This window comes from Pan troglodytes, chromosome 1, assembly GCF_028858775.2.
Source record: "Pan troglodytes isolate AG18354 chromosome 1, NHGRI_mPanTro3-v2.0_pri, whole genome shotgun sequence".
NCBI lineage: Eukaryota > Metazoa > Chordata > Mammalia > Primates > Hominidae > Pan > Pan troglodytes.
This window is the reverse complement of record NC_072398.2, coordinates 24,105,633-24,123,904: the sequence shown is the minus strand read 5'-3', so window position 1 is coordinate 24,123,904 and position 18,272 is coordinate 24,105,633. Positions and strand designations below refer to the sequence as shown.

General features: G+C 39.2%; 1 protein-coding gene across 1 annotated transcript in view; it reads left to right on the top strand.

The window, feature by feature from the left end:
• Positions 1–18,272, top strand: part of DNAH14 (dynein axonemal heavy chain 14) — a 458,298-nt gene that overhangs the window by 228,622 nt on the left and 211,404 nt on the right. The window contains exon 36 of the mRNA XM_054659353.2: positions 2,562–2,651. Within this exon, the coding sequence (XP_054515328.1) occupies positions 2,562–2,651 (90 nt within the window). The remainder of the gene's footprint in view (positions 1–2,561; positions 2,652–18,272) is intronic.

Below are 18,272 nucleotides of genomic sequence, written 5' to 3'. Positions count from 1 at the left end.
TTTTATTTTTAGTTCTCTAAATTAACAGGAGTCTTAAACTGTGAGATCCTTTGTTTCACATGATTGAATGAGTTGGACTTTTCTGTTTCAAGAGTTTGCAGCATCCAAGCTCCAATAAAACTAAGCTTAGTTATTTTCTTAGTACTTACATGTGTTCTGGATTTTATAGATTTTGTTTTTTTTTTTTTTACTTGTTTGTTTGTTTGTTTGGTTGGTTGGTTGGTTTTTGAGACAGGGTTTCAGTCTGTCACCCAGGCTTGAGTACAGTGACCTGATCTCATCTCAGTGCAGCCTCGACCTCGGGCTCAAGCAATCCTCCTGCCTCAGCCCCCTAAGTAGCTAGGACTACAGGCACCCACCACCATTCCCAGCTAATTTTTTTATTTTTTGTAGAGACAAGGTTTTGCCATGTTGCTCAGGCTGATCTCGAACTCCTGGGCTCAAGCCATCTGTCTGCCTCAGCCTCCCAAAGTGCTGGGGTTACAGTAGTGAGACACCACGCATGGCCTCATATTTTTTTATTTTAATGAAAATGCAATTTGATGTTTTTATCCTTGTTGCTCTGTGAGATTTTCAGAAGTACAATAGATACTAGTCTTTAAACTGATGCCCATATTTTGAAGATTTTGATTTATATTTATATTTTGAGAATTTTCATTTTTTTAAAGAAAATAAAAATATCAGTTGGCAAGTTTTGCTTTCTCTGCCTTTTATAAGTATTCTTCCATCTCTCTCTGGCAGGGCCTACAAACTTTCCGCTTTTCTCCAGTTGTAAGTTTTGGGTGCCTCTTGTGCTAGTTTTAACATTTTTCAAGTATTTCCACATGCCCATCAATGGTTTTACTTTTGAGCCTTCTTATATATTCATCTTTTCATCAGCTTTACAAGTCAGTATATGTGGCAGTCTGAGCTTATGGAAAAGTTTTCTATATAAACACACCAGTTTATTCAGCTACCCCATTTGTATTATACCCACATTTGTATAATTTTTACATTAATAACTATGCCAGCTGTCAACTGTTTAATAAATTGTTACTCACCAAATTGTAATATATGATTCATAGAAATATAGAAATGTCACAAAGATCGTAATTTAAAATTATGATGGTTTTAATATTAAATTTGGAGTAATCCAATTTTTTATTTAATGTTGCATTTTTGATGGCTTACACAGTGACCAGCCATGTGTAACATACCCACATAGGAATATATCTTATTTAAAAATATTCTGTAGTTGTGCTATTTATACTATTTGCTCACTTGAGATACAAGAATCTGAATCACATTTAATAGGCAACTGTGATCTGTCTGACTTATTTACATATCTGTCTCTAACATATCCAAAGTGTGTGTCATTATCGCCAAGTAACTAAAAGATTAACTGAGAATTGTTGAAACTGCATCATTGAATAAGAACTACATATAGTTTGCCATCCAGCTGATTCTAAGGAACATCATATACAGCCACGAATATTTTATAGTAGGATTATGATTTTATTTCAAAACATTCCAAAGTAAGAAATTTGTGAAACTCATTAGCCAGGTGGGATAACCTGTCTGAGTATCTCTTTAATTATCCCAACCCTACGATCTGTGCATACAATGCTATTCTTATTCTATACCTATGTGATTTCTTGCTTATATTCAGGTAGGTATCTAGGCTTATGTTATTAACTGCAGAGGATTCATAAGTTCAGGCCTGAAGTGGGCAGTCTCATCAATTCCACTTAAGAGAGCAATTCCATTTGATCTTTTAAAAAATTCTGTCAACTGATTGCCTACCTCCAGTTATTGCCATAGAAGCTGCCTTTTTCTCCATTGTACAGTCCTACTGAGTATTTCCTTGACCTGCTTTGTTCTGTCTCAATGTAGGGATGCAAGGAATGAAAAATGGAATGGAAGAGATCTGTGAGAAAAAAAAGATAAATCCCACTTTTTTCTGTAGACATAGTTACCAATTCTATCTACAGTGAAATAAACCCTCCTTTAGAAGGAAGCACAGTTTCCCTTATAATACCTTGGTTAAAATATTAAGTATCTTTCCAAGCTGCAGCTGCTCTTTGGAATATTTTAATTTATAACCACATCATGTCTTTAATCTTGTAAATTTTATTTACTGTCTTAAAATATTCTTAACATTGAAACACTAAAATAATCATTACAAAATTGAAAACCTATCTTAATAATGATTAGAATTACAAAAAGGTCTACAACCTTTTATGTTTTCTTTTAGTGTAGGATAATTAGATGGTTATACACTGATAACCTCTCATAACCTCTGGTTTTTAAATGTTAAACAATGGGTTCTTAATCTAGGGAAGGATCTATGAATTTGCTATCAGGTGTCTGTGAACATAAAATTTTGTGTTCACTGTATTTTTCTGCAGACAGTAGTAATAGTTTTTACTATTCTCAGAGACAGAGGTTGGTGAACTAAAAAATCAAGAATTACTATCTTAAAGAGCAGTAATTGGTACCTAGTTAAGAGAGATTTTGGAAGATAAAAATTTAAGAGTTCAATTTGCAATGCATTTTAAATTTATGTATTTATTTCCTTTTAGAAAGTAATATATACTGCAACTCAGCAATTGGGTTTACAAAACTGGTCATCTCAGAAAGAGAAGATTATACAGTTTTATAATCAACTTAAGGTAAGTATAAAATGGCATGTTAGCAATCCTTTGCCTGTGTTTCAATAGGAATTAATAAAATAAAGGGCAAAAATAATAATAAAAGAGAGATGTTACAGGTATAATTTTTTAAAATTAAAGTCATTTATTAATTGTTAGTCAAGGCTTTATTATTTGGGTTCCAAGATGGCCGAATAGGAACAGCTCCAGTCTACAGCTCCCAGTATGAGCGATGCAGAAGACGAATGATTTCTGCATTTCCAACTGAGGTAACGGGTTCATTGCACTGGGGATTGTTGAACAGTGGGTGCAGTGCAGCGAGCGTGAGCCGAAGCAGGGCGAGGCATCGCCTCACCCAGGAAGCACAAGGGGTCAGGGAATTCCCTTTCCTAGCCAAGGAAAGGGGTGACAGACGGCACCTGGAAAATCGGGTCACTCCCACCCTAATACCACACTTTTCCGAAGGTCTTAGCAAACGGCACACCAGGAGATTATATCCAGTGCCTGGCTTGGAGGGTCCTATACCCACAGAGCCTCATTGCTAGCACAGCAGTCGGAGATCAAACTGCAAGGTGGCAGCGAGGCTGGGGGAGGGGCGCCCGCTATTGCCGAGGCTTGAGCAGGTAAACAAAGCGGCCTGGAATCTCGAACTGGATGGAGCCCACCGCAGCTCAAGGAGGCCTGCCTGCCTCTGTAGACTCCACCTCTGGGGGCAGGGCACAGCCAAATAAAAGGTAGCAGAAACCTCTGCAGACTTAAATATCCCTGTCTGACAGCTTTGAAGTGAGTAGTGGTTCTCCCAGCATGCAACTTGAGATCTGAGAACGGACAGACTGCCTCCTCAAGTGGGTCCCTGACCCTCAAGTAGCCTAACTGGGAGGCACCCCCTAGTAGGGGCAGACTGACACCTCACACGGCCGGGTACTCCTCTGAGAAAAAACTTCCAGAGGAACGATCAGGCAGCAACATCTGCTGTTCACCAATATTTACTGTTCTGCAGCCTTCACTGCTGATACCCAGACAAACAGGGTCTGGAATGGACCTCCAGCAAAATCCAACACACCTGCAGCTGAGGGTCCTGTTAGAAGGAAAACTAACAAACAGAAAGGACATCCACACCAAAACTCCATCTGTACGTCACCATCATCAAAGACCAAAGGTAGATAAAACCACAAAGACGGGGAAAAAACAGAGAAGAAAAACTGAAAATTCTAAAAATCAGAGAGCCTCTCCTCCCCCAAAGGAACACTGCTCCTCACCAGCAACGGAACAAAGCTGGACAGAGAATGACTTTGACGAGTTGAGAGAAGAAGACTTCAGATGATCAAACTTCTCCAAGCTAAAGGAGGAAGTTCGACCCCATGGCAAAGAAGTTAAAACCCTTGAAAAAAGATTAGATGAATGGCTAACTACAATAACCAATGCAGAGAAGTCCTTAAAGGACCTGATGGAGCTGAAAACCACCGCACGAGAACGATGTGACGCATGCACAAGCTTCAGTAGCCAATACGATCAACTGCAAGAAAGGTTATAAATGAAGCGAGAAGAGAAGTTTAGAGAAAAAAGAATAAAAAGAAATGAACAAAGCCTCCAAGAAATATGGGACTATGTGAAAAGACCAAATCTACATCTGATTGCTGTATCTGAAAGTGATGGGGAGAATGGAACCAAGTTGGAAAACACTCTGCAGGATATTTTCCAGGAGAACTTCCCCAACCTAGCAAGGCAAGCCAACATTCAAATTCAGGAAATAACGGAGAACGCCACAAAGATACTCCTTGAGAAGAGTAACTCCAAGACACATAATTGTCAGATTCACCAAAGTTGAAATGAAGGAAAAAACATTAAGGGCAGCCAGACAGAAAGGTCGGGTTACCCGCAAAGGGAAGCCCATCAGACTAACAGCAGATCTCTCGGCAGAAACTCTACAAGCCAGAAGAGAGTGGGGGCCAATATTCAACATTCCTAAAGAAAAGAATTTTCAACCCAGAATTTCATATCCAGCCAAACTAAGCTTCATAAGTGAAGGAGAAATAAAATCCTTTACAGACAAGCAAATGCTGCGAGATTTTGTCACCACCAGGCCTGCCCTAAAAGAGCTCCTGAAGGAAGCACTAAACATGGAAAGGAACAACTGGTACCAGCCACTGCAAAAGCATGCCAAATTGTAAAGACCATCGAGGCTAGGAAGAAACTGCATCAACTAAAGAGCAAAATAACCAGCTAACATCATAATAACAGGATTGAATTCACACATAACGATATTAACCTGAAATGTAAATGGGCTAAATGCTCCAATTAAAAGACACAGACTGGCAAATTGGATAAAGAGTCAAGACCCATCAGTGTGCTGTATTCAGGAGACCCATCTCACACGCAGAGACACACATAGGCTCAAAATAAAGGGATGGAGGGAGATCTACCAAGCAAATGGAAAACAAAAAAGGCAGGGGTTGCAATCCTAGTCTCTGATAAAACAGACTTTAAACCAACAAAGATCAGAAGAGACAAAGAAGGCCATTACATAATGGTAAAGGGATCAATACAACAAGAAGACCTAACTATCCTAAATATATATGCAGCCAATACAGGAGCACCCAGATTCATAAAATAAGTCCTTAGAGACCTACAAAGAGACTTAGACTCCCACACAATAATAATGGGAGACTTTAACACCCCACTGTCAACATTACACAGATCAATGAGACAGAAAGTTAATAGGATATCCACGAATTGAATTGAGCTCTGCACCAAGCAGACCTAATAGACATCTACAGAACCCTCCACCCCAAATCAACAGAATATACATTCTTTTCAGCACCACACCACACTTATTCCAACATTGACCACTTAGTTGGAAGTAAAGCAGTCCTCAGCAAATGTAAAAGAACAGAAATTATAACAAACTGTCTCTCAGACCACAGTGCAATCAAACTAGAACTCAGGATTAAGAAACTCACTCAAAACCGCTCAACTACATGGAAACTGAACAACCTGCTCCTGAATGACTACTGGGTACATAACGAAATGAAGGCAGAAATAAAGATGTTCTTTGAAACCAATGAGAACAAAGACACAACATACCAGAATCTCTGGGACATATTCAAAGCAGTGTGTAGAGGGAAATTTATAGCACTAAATGCCCACAAGAGAAAGCAGGAAGGATCTAAAATTGAAACCCTAACAACACAATGAAAAGAACTAGAGAAGCAAGAGCAATCACATTCAAAAGCTAGCAGAAGGCAAGAAATAACTAAGATCAGAGTGGAACTGAAGGGAATAGAGACACAAAAAACCCTTCAAAAAATCAATGAATCTAGGAGCTGGTTTTTTGAAAAGATCAACAAAATTGATAGACCACTAGCAAAACTGATAAAGAAGAAAAGAGAGAAGAATCAAATAGATGCAATAAAAAATGATAAAGGGGATATCACCACTGATCCCGCAGAAATACAAACTACCATCAGAGAATACTATAAACACCTCTATGCAAATAAACTTGAAAATCTAGAAGAAATGGAAAAATTTCTCGACACATACACCCTCCCAAGACTAAAGCAGGAAGAAATAGAATCTCTGAATAGACCAATAACAGGCTCTGAAATTGAGGCAATAATTAATAGCTTACCAACCAAAAAAAGTCCAGGACCAGACGGATTCACAGCCGACTTCTGTCAGAGGTACAAGGAGGAGCTGGTACCATTCCTTCTGAAACTATTCCAATCAATAGAAAAAGAGGGAATCCTCCCTAACTCATTTTATGAGGCCAGCATCATCCTGATACCAAAGACTAGCAGACACACAACAAAAAGAATTTTAGACCAATATCCCTGATGAACATCAATGCAAAAATCCTCAATAAAATACTGGCAAACCGAATCCAGCAGCACATCAAAAAGCTTATCCACCATGATCAAGTGGGCTTCATCCCTGGGATGCAAGGCTGGTTCATCATACACAAATCAATAAACATAATCCAGCATATAAACAGAACCAACGACAAAAACCACATGATTATCTCAATAGATGCAGAAAAGGCCTTTGACAAAACTCAACACCACTTCATGCTAAAAACTCTCAATAAGGTATTGATGGGACATATCTCAAAATAATAAGAGCTATCTATGACAAACCCACAGCCAATATCATACTGAATGGACAAAAGCTGGAAGCATTCCCTTTGAAAACTGGCACAAGACAGGGATGCCCTCTCTCACCACTCCTATTCAACATAGTGTTGGAAGTTCTGGCCAGGGCAATCAGGCAGGAGAAGGAAATAAAGGGCATTCAATTAGGAAAAGAGGAAGTCAGATTGTCCCTGTTTGCAGATGACATGATTGTATATCTAGAAAACCCCATCATCTCAGCCCAAAATCTCCTTAAGCTGATAAGCAACTTCAGCAAAGTCTCAGGATACAAAATCAATGTGCAGAAATCACAAGCATTCTTATACACCAATAACAGACAAACAGAGAGCCAAATCATGAGTGAACTCCCATTCACAATTGCTTCAAAGAGAATAAAGTACCTAGGAATCCAACTTACAAGGGATGTGAAGGACCTCTTCAAGGAGAATTACAAACCACTGCTCAATGAAATAAAAGAGGATACAAACAAATGGAAGAACATTCCATGCTCATGGGTAGAAAGAATCAATATGGTGCAAATGGCCATACTGCCCAAGGTAATTTATAGATTCAATGCCATCCTCTTCAAGCTACCAGTGACTTTCTTCACAGAATTGGAAAAAACTAAAGTTCATATGGAACCAAAAAAGAGCCCACATTGCCAAGTCAATCCTAAGCCAAAAGAACAAAGCTGGAGGCATCACACTACCTGACTTCAAACTATACTACAAGGCTACAGTAACCAAAGCAGCATGGTACTGGTACCAAAACCAAGATATAGACCAATGGAACAGAGCAGAGCCCTCAGAAATGATGCCACATATGTCCAACTATTGGATCTTTGACAAACCTGACAAAAACAAGAAATGGGAAAAGGATTCCCTATTTAATAAATGGTGCTGGGAAAACTGGCTAGCCATAGGTAGAAAGCTGAAACTGGATCCCTTCCTTACACCTTATACAAAAATTAATTCAAGATGGATTAAAGACTTAAATGTTAGACCTAAAACCATAAAAACCCTAGAAGAAAACCTAGGAAGTACCATTCAGGACATAGGCATGGGCAAGGACTTCATGTCTAAAACAACAAAAGCAATGGCAACAAAAGCCAAAATTGACAAATGGGATCTAATTAAACGAAAGAGCTTCTGCACAGCAAAAGAAACTACCATCAGAGTGAACAGGCAACCTACAGAATGGGAGAAAATTTTTGCAATCTACTCATCAGACAAAGGGCTAATATCCAGAATCTACAAAGAACTCAAACAAATCTACAAGAAAAGAACAAACAGCCCCATCAAAAAGTGGGTGAAGGATATGAACAGACACTTCTCAAAAGAAGACATTTATGCAGCCAAAAGACACATGAAAAAATGCTCATCATCACTGGCCATCAGAGAAATGCAAATCAAAACCACAATGAGATACCATTTCACACCAGTTAGAATGCTGATCATTAAAAAGTCAGGAAGCAACAGGTGCTGGAGAGGATGTGGAGAAATAGGAACACTTTTACACTGTTGGTGGATATGTAAACTAGTTCAACCATTGTGGAAGTCAGTGTGTCGATTCCTCAGGGATCTTGAACTAGAAATACCATTTGACCCAGCCATCCCATTACTGGTTATATACCCAAAGGATTATAAATCATGCTAGTATAAAGACACATGCACACGTATGTTAATTGCGGCACTATTCACAATAGCAAAGACTTGGAACCAACCCAAATGTCCAACAATGATAGACCGGATTAAGAAAATGTGGCACATATACACCATGGAATACTATGCAGACATAAAAAATGATGAGTTCATGTCCTTTGTAGGGACATAGATGAAGCTGGAAACCATCATTCTCAGCAAACTATCGCAAGGACAAAAAACCAAACACCGCATGTTCTCACTCATAGGTGGGAATTGAACAATGAGAACACATGGACACAGGAAGGGGAACATCACACACCAGGGCCTGTTGTGGGGTAGGGGGAGAGGGGAGGGATAGCATTAGGAGATATACCTAATATTAAATGATGAGTCGATGGGTACAGCACACCAACATGGCACATGTATACTTTTTTAACTAACCTGCACATTGTGCACATTAGTATAATGTGCACAACTTATACTAAACTTATACTAAAACTTAAAGTATAATAAATTTAAAAAAAAGTTAAAAGAAAAACAATATGAATTCTTGCAGTCCATGAACACAGGATATCTTTCCATTTATTTGTGTCCTCTTTACTTTCTTTAATAAGTGTTTTATAGATGATGATATATGTTTTATAGAGATCTTTCACCTTCTAGGTATTTCATATTTTTGTAGCTATTATAAATGGAATGCTTTCTTAATTTCTTTCTCAGTCAGTGTTGCTACTGGCATATAGAAATGCTACTGATGCCGGGCGCGGTGGCTCACACTTGTAATCCCAGCACTTTGGGAGGCCGAGGCGGGCGGATCACAAGGTCAGGAGTTCGAGACCACGGTGAAACCCCGTCTCTACTAAAAAATACAAAAAATTAGCCGGGCGTGGTGGCGGGCGCCTGTAGTCCCAGCTACTTGGAGAGGCTGAGGCAGGAGAATGGCGTGAACCCGGGAGGCGGAGCTTGCAGTGAGCCGAGGTCGAGCCACTCCACTCCAGCCTGGGTGACAAAGCGAGACTCTTTCTCAAAAAAAAAAAAAGAAATGCTACTGATTTTTGTATGTTTATTTTGTATTCTGCAACCTTATTAAATTCATTTATTAGTTTTAAAAGCTTTTTGGTGGAGTCATTAGTACTTTCTGTATAGATGATCATGTCATCTGCAAACAGGATGGCTTAAATTTCTCCTTTCTAATTTGGATATCTTTTATTCCTTTCTGGTGCCTAATTGCTCTGCCTAGAACTTCCAGTAACATTTTGAGGAAATATGGTGAAAGTGAGCATCTTCATCTTGTCCCAGATCTTAGAAGAAAGGCTTTCAACTTTTCCCTGTTCAGGATGATGTTAGCTGTGGGTTTGTCATATATTCGCTTTATTGTGTTGATGTATGCCCCTTCTATGTCCAGTTTGTTTAAGGTTTTTTTTATTATAAAGGTATGCTGATTTTTGTAAATGCTTTTTCAGCATCAATAGTAATGATAAGGTGGTATTCGTCCCAGATTTTGTTAATGAGATATATCGTGTTTACTGTTTTGCATATGTTGAACAATCCTTTCATTGCTGGGATGAATCCCACTTGATCATGGTTAATGATCTTCTTAATGTCTTGTTAAATTCAGTTTGCTAGTATTACATTCAGAATTTTTGCATCTATGTTCATCAAGGATATTAGTCAGTGGTTTCCTTTTTTCTTGTGTTCTTGTCTGGTGTTGATATCAGAGTAATACCAGCTTCATAGAACACATTGGGAATCATTTTCTTGAAGAATCTGAGTAGAATTGATATTAGTTCTTCTTTAAAAATTTGGTAGAATTCAGCAGTGAAGCCATCACATCCTGGGCTTTTCTTTGATGGAAAACTCTTTATTACTCATTATTGACCTGCATAGGTTTTCTTTTCTTCATAATTCAATCTTGATAAGTTGTATGTGTCCAGCAATATATCAATTTCTTCTAGGTTTTCTAATTTGTTGGCATATAGTTGTTCATAGTAGTCTTTTATGATCCTTTATATTTCTGTGGTATCAGCTATAATGTCTCCTTTTTCTTCTCTGATTTTATTTATGTGAGTCTTTTATTGTTAGTCTAGTGAAAGATTTGTTGATTTTTAAAAATCTTTTCAATAATCAAGGTGTTTGTTTTATTGATCTTTTGTATTTTTTACTCCCTATTCTCTCATCTTTATTTTTTGGGTTTTGATTGTTCTTATTTTTCTAGTTTCTTGAGGTGTAAGTGTGTTTATTTTGGATCTTTTTACTTTTTTGATGTAGATGTTTATTGCTATAAACTTCCTTCTTTTTTTTTTTTTTTTTTTTTTTGAGATGGAGTATCACTCTGTCCCCCTAACTAGAGTGCACTGGTGCGATCTCAGCTCACTGCTGAGACTTAGTTAGTAAGTCTCACAGGATCTGATGGTTTTTATTTTCCTGCACAAGCTCTGCACCTCCAGGGTTCAAGCGATTCTTCTGCCTCAGCCTCCCGAGTAGCTGGGACTACAGGCGCCCACCATGCCTGGCTAATTTTTGTATTTTTAGTAGGGACAGGGCTTCACTATGTTGCCCAGACTGGTCTTGAACTCTTGCCCTTGTGATCCACCCACCTCGGACTCCCAAAGTGCTCGGATTACAGGCGTGAGCCACCACACCCGGCCAAACTTCCTTCTTAAAGGAAAGAATGCATTATGTTTATCCAACTTCCTTCCTTCCTTGGTTTTGCTATATCCTATTGGTTTAGGTATGTGGTGTTTCCATTTTCATTTCTCTCAAGGAATTTTTTAAATTATTTTTTAATTTTTTTCATTGACCCATTGCTTGTACATGAGCACATTGTTTAATTTTCACATATTTGTACAATTTCCAAAGTTCCTCCTGTTACTGATTCTTAGTTTTATTTCATTGTTCTCAGAAAAGATACTTGATTGGATTTCCATTTTTCAAAAATAGTGAAGAGTTGTTTTGTGGCTTAATATATGGTTTGTCTTTGAAAATGTTCCATGTGCTGTTAAAAATAATGTCTATGTTATATCTGTTGGGGGAAATATTCTATTAGGTTCACTTGGTCTAGATTGCAGTTTAACTCTTATGTTTCTTTATTTTCTGCCTATATGAGTTATCCATTGATGACAGTAGGGTGTTGAAATTTCCTACTATTATTGTATGATATGGTTTGGCTGTGTCCCTACCCAAATCTCATCTTGAATTCCGTGTTGTGGGAGGTAATTGAATTATGGGGCAGGTCTTTCCTGTGCTGTTCTCATGATAGTTAGTAAGTCTTATGGGATCTGATGGTTATTATAAGGGAGAGTTTTCCTGCACAGGCTCTTTTTGCTTACTGCCATTCCATGTAAGAGGTAACTTGCTCTTCCTTGCCTTCTGCCATTATTGTGAGGCTTCCCCAGCCATGTGGAACTGTAAGTTCAGTTAAACCTCTTTCTTTTATAAATTGCCCAGTCTTGGGTATGTCTCTATCAGCAGTATGAAAACAGACAAATGCAGTAAACTGGTACCAGTAGAGTGGGGTGTTGCTGAAAAGATACCCGAAAATGCAGAAGCAACTTTGGATCTGGGTAACAGGCAGAGGTTGGAACAGTTTGGAGGGCTCAGAAGAAGACAGGAAAATGTGGGAAAGTTTGGAACTTCCTAGAGACTTGTTGAATGGCTTTGATCAAAAGTCTGATAGCAATATGAAAAATAAGGTCCAGGCTGAGGTGGTTTCAAACAGAGATGAGGAACTTGTTGGGAACTGGAGTAAAGGTGACTCTTGTTAAGTTTTAACAAAGAGACTGGTGGCATTTTGCCCCTGCCCTAGAGATTTGTGGAACTTTGAACTTGAGAGAAATGATTTAGGGTATCTGGTGGAAGAAATTTCTAAGCAGCAAAGCATTCAAGAGGTGATTTGGGTGCTGTTTAAAGGCATTCCATTTTATAAGGGAAGCAGAGCATAAAAGTTTGGAAAATTTGCAGCCTGACAATGCGATAGAAAAGAAATCTCATTTTCTGAGGAGAAATCCAAGCCAGCTGCAGAAATTTGCATAAGTAATGAGGATCCAAATGTTAATCCCCAAGACACTGGGGAAAATGTCTCCAGGGCATGTCAGAGGTCTTCATCACAGCCCTTCCCATCACAGGCCTGGAGGCCTAGGAAGAAAAAATGGTTTCATGGGCCAAACCTAGGGTCTCTGTGCTGTATGCAGCCTGAAAGGGGACAACATAGAGCTCCAGCCATGGCTTCAGAGGGTGCGAGCCTCAAGCCTTGGCAGCTTCCATGTGATGTTGAGCCTGCAAGTGCACAGAGGTCCAGAACTGGGGTTTGGGAGCCTCTGCTTAGATTTCAGAAGATGTATGGAAATGCCTGGATGTCCAGGCAGAATTTTGCTGCAGCGGTGGAGCTCTCATGGAGAACCTCTGCTAGGGTGGTACAGAAGGGAAATGTGGGGTTGAAGCCCCCACACAGAGTCTACTGGAGCACCATCTAGTGGAGCTGTTAGAAGAGGGCCACCATCCTCCAGAACCCAGGATGGTAGATCCACTGACAGCTTGCACTGTGCACCTGGAAAAGCCACAAACACTCAATGCCAGCCCATGAAAACAGCCAGGAAAGAGGCTGTACCCTGCAAAGCCACAGGGGCAGAGCTGTCCAAGACCAGCGGAACCCACCTTTTGCATCAGCGTGATCTGGATGTGAGACATGAAGTCAAAGGAGATCATTTTGGAGCTTTAAGATTTGACTGCCCCACTGCATTTTGGACTTACATGAGGCCTGTAGCTCCTTTGTTTTGGCCAATGTCTCCATTTGGAATGGCTATGTATTAGTCTGTTTTCATGCTGCTGATAAAAGACATACCCAAGACCGGGAAGAAAAAGAGATTTAATTGGATTTACAGTTCCACATAGCTGGGGTGGCCTCAGAATCATGGGGAGAGGCAAAAGGCACTTCTTACATGGTGTCAGCAAGAGCAAAATGAGGAGGCAAAAGCAGAAACCCCTGATAAACCCATCAGATCTCATGAGACTTAATTCACTATCACAGGAATAGCAGGGGAAAGACCAGCCCCCATGATTCAATTGCCTCCTCTGGGTCCCTCCCGTAACACATGGGACTTCTGGGAGATACAATTCAAGTTGAGATTTGGGTGGGGACACAGCCAAACTATATCAGGCTATGTTTATCCAATGCCTGTACCCCCATTTGTATCTAGGGAGTAACTAACTTGGTTTTGATTTTACAAGCCCATAGGCAGAAGAGACTTGCCTCTTCTCAGATGAGACTTTGGACTGTGGATTTTTGAGTTAATGCTGAAATGAGTTAAGACTTTGGGGGACTGTTGGGAAGGCATGACTGGTTTTGAAATTTGAGGACATGAGATTTGGGAGAGACCAGGGGTGGAATGATATGGTTTGGCTGTGTCCCCACCCATATCTCATCTTGAATTCCCATGTGTTGTGGGAGGGACCCAGTAGGAGGTAATTGAATTATGGATCAAGTCTTTCCCATGCTGTTCTTATGATAGTAAGTCTCATGAGATCTGATGGTTATTACAAGGGAAAGTTTTCCTGCACAAACTCTTTTTGCTTGCTGCCATCCATATAAGGTGTGACTTGCTTCTCCTTACCTTCTGCCATGATTGTGAGGCTTCCCCAGCCACATGGAACTGTAACTCCAATTAAACCTCTTCCTTTTGTAAATTGCCCAGTCTTGGATATGTCCTTATTAGCAGTGTGAAAACGGACTAATACATCATATTGCAGTCAATCTCTCCCTTTAGATCTGTTAATATTTGCTTTAATTGGAGAATTTAGTTCATTTACATTCGAGATTATTATTGATGTGTAAGAACTTGCTACTGCCATTTTGTTACTTATTTTCTGGTTGTTTTTGTAACTCGTCTTTTCCTTTCTTCTTTTCTTCCTTTCTTCCTTTGTACTTAAGTGATTTTCTCAGGGAGTATGCTTTAGTTCCTTGCTTTTTATTTATAGTGTATCTATGATAGGTTTTTGCTTTGTGGTTCTGAAAAATCGTAGTTATAATAAGTTAAACTCATGACAACATAACTTTAATCACAACGAAAAGAAACAAACTAAACTAAAAAACTCCACATTATAACTCCATCTTCCCCACCTTCCAACTTGTGGATATCTCTATTTACATCTTTTTATATTGTCTATCTCACAACAAATTGTTTTAGTTATTATTTTTGACATTTTTCTCTTTTAGTCTTCATGTTAAAGATATGAGTATTTTACACACCACAATTACAGTATTAGAGTAATCTGAATTTTGGTGTACCTGCTTTTATCAGTGAGCTTTATACCTTCAAATATTTTCTTGTTACATGTTATCATAATTTTCCTTCAGATTGAAGAACTCCATTTAGCCTTTCTTGTAAGACAGGTCTGATGGTGATGAATCCCCTCAGCTGTTTCATGTCTGAGAAAGTTTTTAACTCTCCTTCATGTTAGAAGAATGGGTTTTCTGGCTACAGTATTCTCAGTTGACAGTTTTTTTCTGTCAGGACTTCAAATATATGATCCCACTGCCTCTGGCCTGTAAGGTTTCCAATGAAAAGTCTGCTGCTAGATGTATCAGAACCCCTTTAAGTGTTATTTGTTTCTTTCTCTTTCTGCTTTTAGGATCCTCTCCTGTCCTTGATCTTTCAGAGTTTATTATATGCCTTGGGGTAGTCTTATTTGAGTTAAATCTGCTTGGTGATCTTTGACCTTTCTGTACCTGGATATTTATATCATTCTCTACATTTGTAAAGTTTTCTGTTATTATTTCTTGATATAAGCATTCTACCCCTTTTTCTTTCTCACTCTCTCTCGAAGGCTAGTGACTTTTATATATGCTCTTTTGATGCTGTTCCACAGACGTCATGAGCATCCTTCATTCAATTTCATTCTTGTCTGTTATTCTACTTTCACTGTGTGTCTTGGTCTGTTTTGTGTTGCTATAAGGAAATATCTGAGGCTGAGTAAATTATAAAGAAAAGACGTGTATTTGGTTCATAATTCTGATGGCTGAAAAGTTCAAGATTTGGCACCTGGTGAGGGCCTCTGGCTGCTTCCACGCATGGCAGAAAGTGAAAGGGAGCTGCCATGTGTAGATGTAACATGGTAAGATAGGAAACGAGAGATGGGCAAGATGCCAGGCTTTTTTTAATAACCAGCTCTTGAAGGAACTATTAGAGTGAGAACACATTCACCCCTGAGGGAAGACATTAATCTATTCATGAAGGATCCCCCACAAGATATAAACACTTCTCATTAGGCCCCATCTCCATCAGACATCAAATTTCAACATGATTTATGAAGGTGACAAATATTCAAACTGTACCACTGAGTACTTTCAAATAGCCTGTCTTTGAGCTCACTGGTTGTTCTGATGGATCTGCTATTAAGACCCTCTAATGCATTATTTTAAAATAAGTTTTTATACTAGACTTACAGCGTACATGTACAGGTTCGTGACATGGTTATATTGTGTGATGCTGAGGTTTGGGCTTCTATTTATCCCGTTATCCAGATAGTGAACATAGTACACAATAGGAATTTTTTCAACCCTTGCTCCCTTCCTTTCCTCCCTCCTTCTGGAGTCCCCAATGTCTGTTGTTCCCAAATTTCTGCCCATGTGTACTTAAGATTTACCTGTTACTTGTAAGTGAGAACTTGTGATATTTGATTTTCCGTTTCAGTGCTAATTTGTATAGGATAATAGCCTCCATCTGCATCCATGTTGCTATAAAGGACCTGATTTCATTCTTTTTTATGGATGCATAGTATTTTATGGTGTATATTTGTGACATTTTCTTGATCCAGTCCACCATTAATGGGCACCTAGGTTGATTTCATGTCTTTGCTACTATGAATAGTGCTGCAATGAACATATGAATGTAGATACCTTTTTGGTATAATGATTAATTTTTCTTTGGGTACATACCCTGTAATAGGATTGCTGGGGCAAATGGTAGTTCTATTTTTAGTTCTTTGAGACATCTCCAAACTGCTTTCCACAGTGACTGAACTAATTTACATTCCCACCAACAGTGTATAAGTATGCCCTTTTCTCTACAGCATCACCAGCATATGTTTTTGTTTTACATTTTAGTAGCAGCCATTCAAATTGATGTGAAACCAATTCATTGTGGTTTTCATTACTTTTCTCTGATAATTAGTGATATGAGCATTTTTTCATATGTTTATTGGCCTCTTATATGTCTTCTTTTGAGAAGTGTCTGTTCATCTCCTTTGCCCACTTTTTAATGGAGTTATTTATTTATTTATTTATTTATTTGTTTGCTTGTTGAATTCTTTAAGTTGCTTATAGATTTTGGATACTGGACCTTTGTCAGATGCATAGTTTGCAAATATCTTCTCCCCACTGTTTATTTTTGTCAGTTTTGTTGAAGATCAGATGGTTGTAGGTACATGGCTTTATTTCTGGATTTTCTATTCTGTCCTTTTATTCAGATAAATAAACCAAAAGAATAAAATATAGAATAAGTCAGGCTGGGTGCAGTGGCTCATGCCTGAAACCCCAGCACTTTGGGAGGCCGAGACAGGTGGATCACTTGAGGTCAGTAGTTTGAGACCAGCATGGCCAACATGGTGAAACCCTGTCTTTACTAAAAAATAAAAATACCAAAAAAAAATTAGCTGGGCATGATGGCGTGCGCCTGTAATCCCAGCTATTTGAGAGCCGAGGTAGGAGAATCACTTGAACCCTGGAAGCAGAGGTTGCAGTGAACCAAGATCGCATCATTGCACTCCAGCCTGGGCAAGAGAGTGAGACTTCATCTCATAAAATAAAATAAAAAGGAATTAATTAAGAAATTAACCTTATTAAATGTGGACACTTCATATATGATGGAAGTAGCAAACCAGTAAGGAAAAGTCTTGGAAAAATGATTATTCACATAGGGAAAAATAGATCCTCAACTGGCACGTTAAAAAAATTCCAGACAATTTAAAAATGGGAAATGTGAATATCTAAAACTTTTAGGGAGGATGAGGTAGAGCAAGATGGTGGAATAGAACCTTCAAAGAATCATACCCTTGAAAGAGCATCAAATTGAACAACTATCCACACAAGAAAACACCTTCACGAGAGCTAAATAATTAGGTGAGAGATCAGAGTACCTAATTTTATCATAATTAACAGAAAAGACACATTGAAAAAAGTAGAAAGAACAGTCTCACACTGCCTACACTAGCCCTACCCCAACCCCAGGCAGCACAGAGCTCAGGGAAAGATTCTGTCCACTTGAGAGAGGGAGAGGAAAGTGTGTGAGACTTTGCATTTAGTACTGGCCCTGCCACGATAAAAGACAACACCAGGCATAACACCATGGCCCCTGATTCCAGGCTGGTGAGCACAAAGAGAGTATTTAGACTCACTGTGGACCAGAAAGGAATCTGTCATCCCAGTGGGAGAAACTCAAGTCCTGACCCAATTCACCACTGGCTGACTAAAGTGGGCTCAGGTCCCAAATAAAATTCTGTGGTAGGCAGGCCATAGTATAACAGTCCTTGGGTGCTGCCAATGCTGTGCTGATCTGGCAGGCTGGGGGATTTGGGTGTGGCCCTGCATGAGATCAGCTGCAGCAGCTATGCAAAGCCCATGTCACTCTTTTCCCAGCTCCAGGCAGTGCAGTGTGAAGAGAGACTCCTTCCACTTAGGAGAGGAAAGTATGCAGGGGACTTTGCCTTGGAACCTAGTACCAGCTCTGCCATTGTAAACTAGAGTACCAGAAGAGCCTTGTGGACCCTGATTCCAGGCAGATACTCCTGAACAGTACTTCTAGACCCAACCCAGGCAAGAAGGGAATCAGCTGCCTTGGCAGGATGGATCAAAGTCCTGGCCATTGGCTAACTAAAGT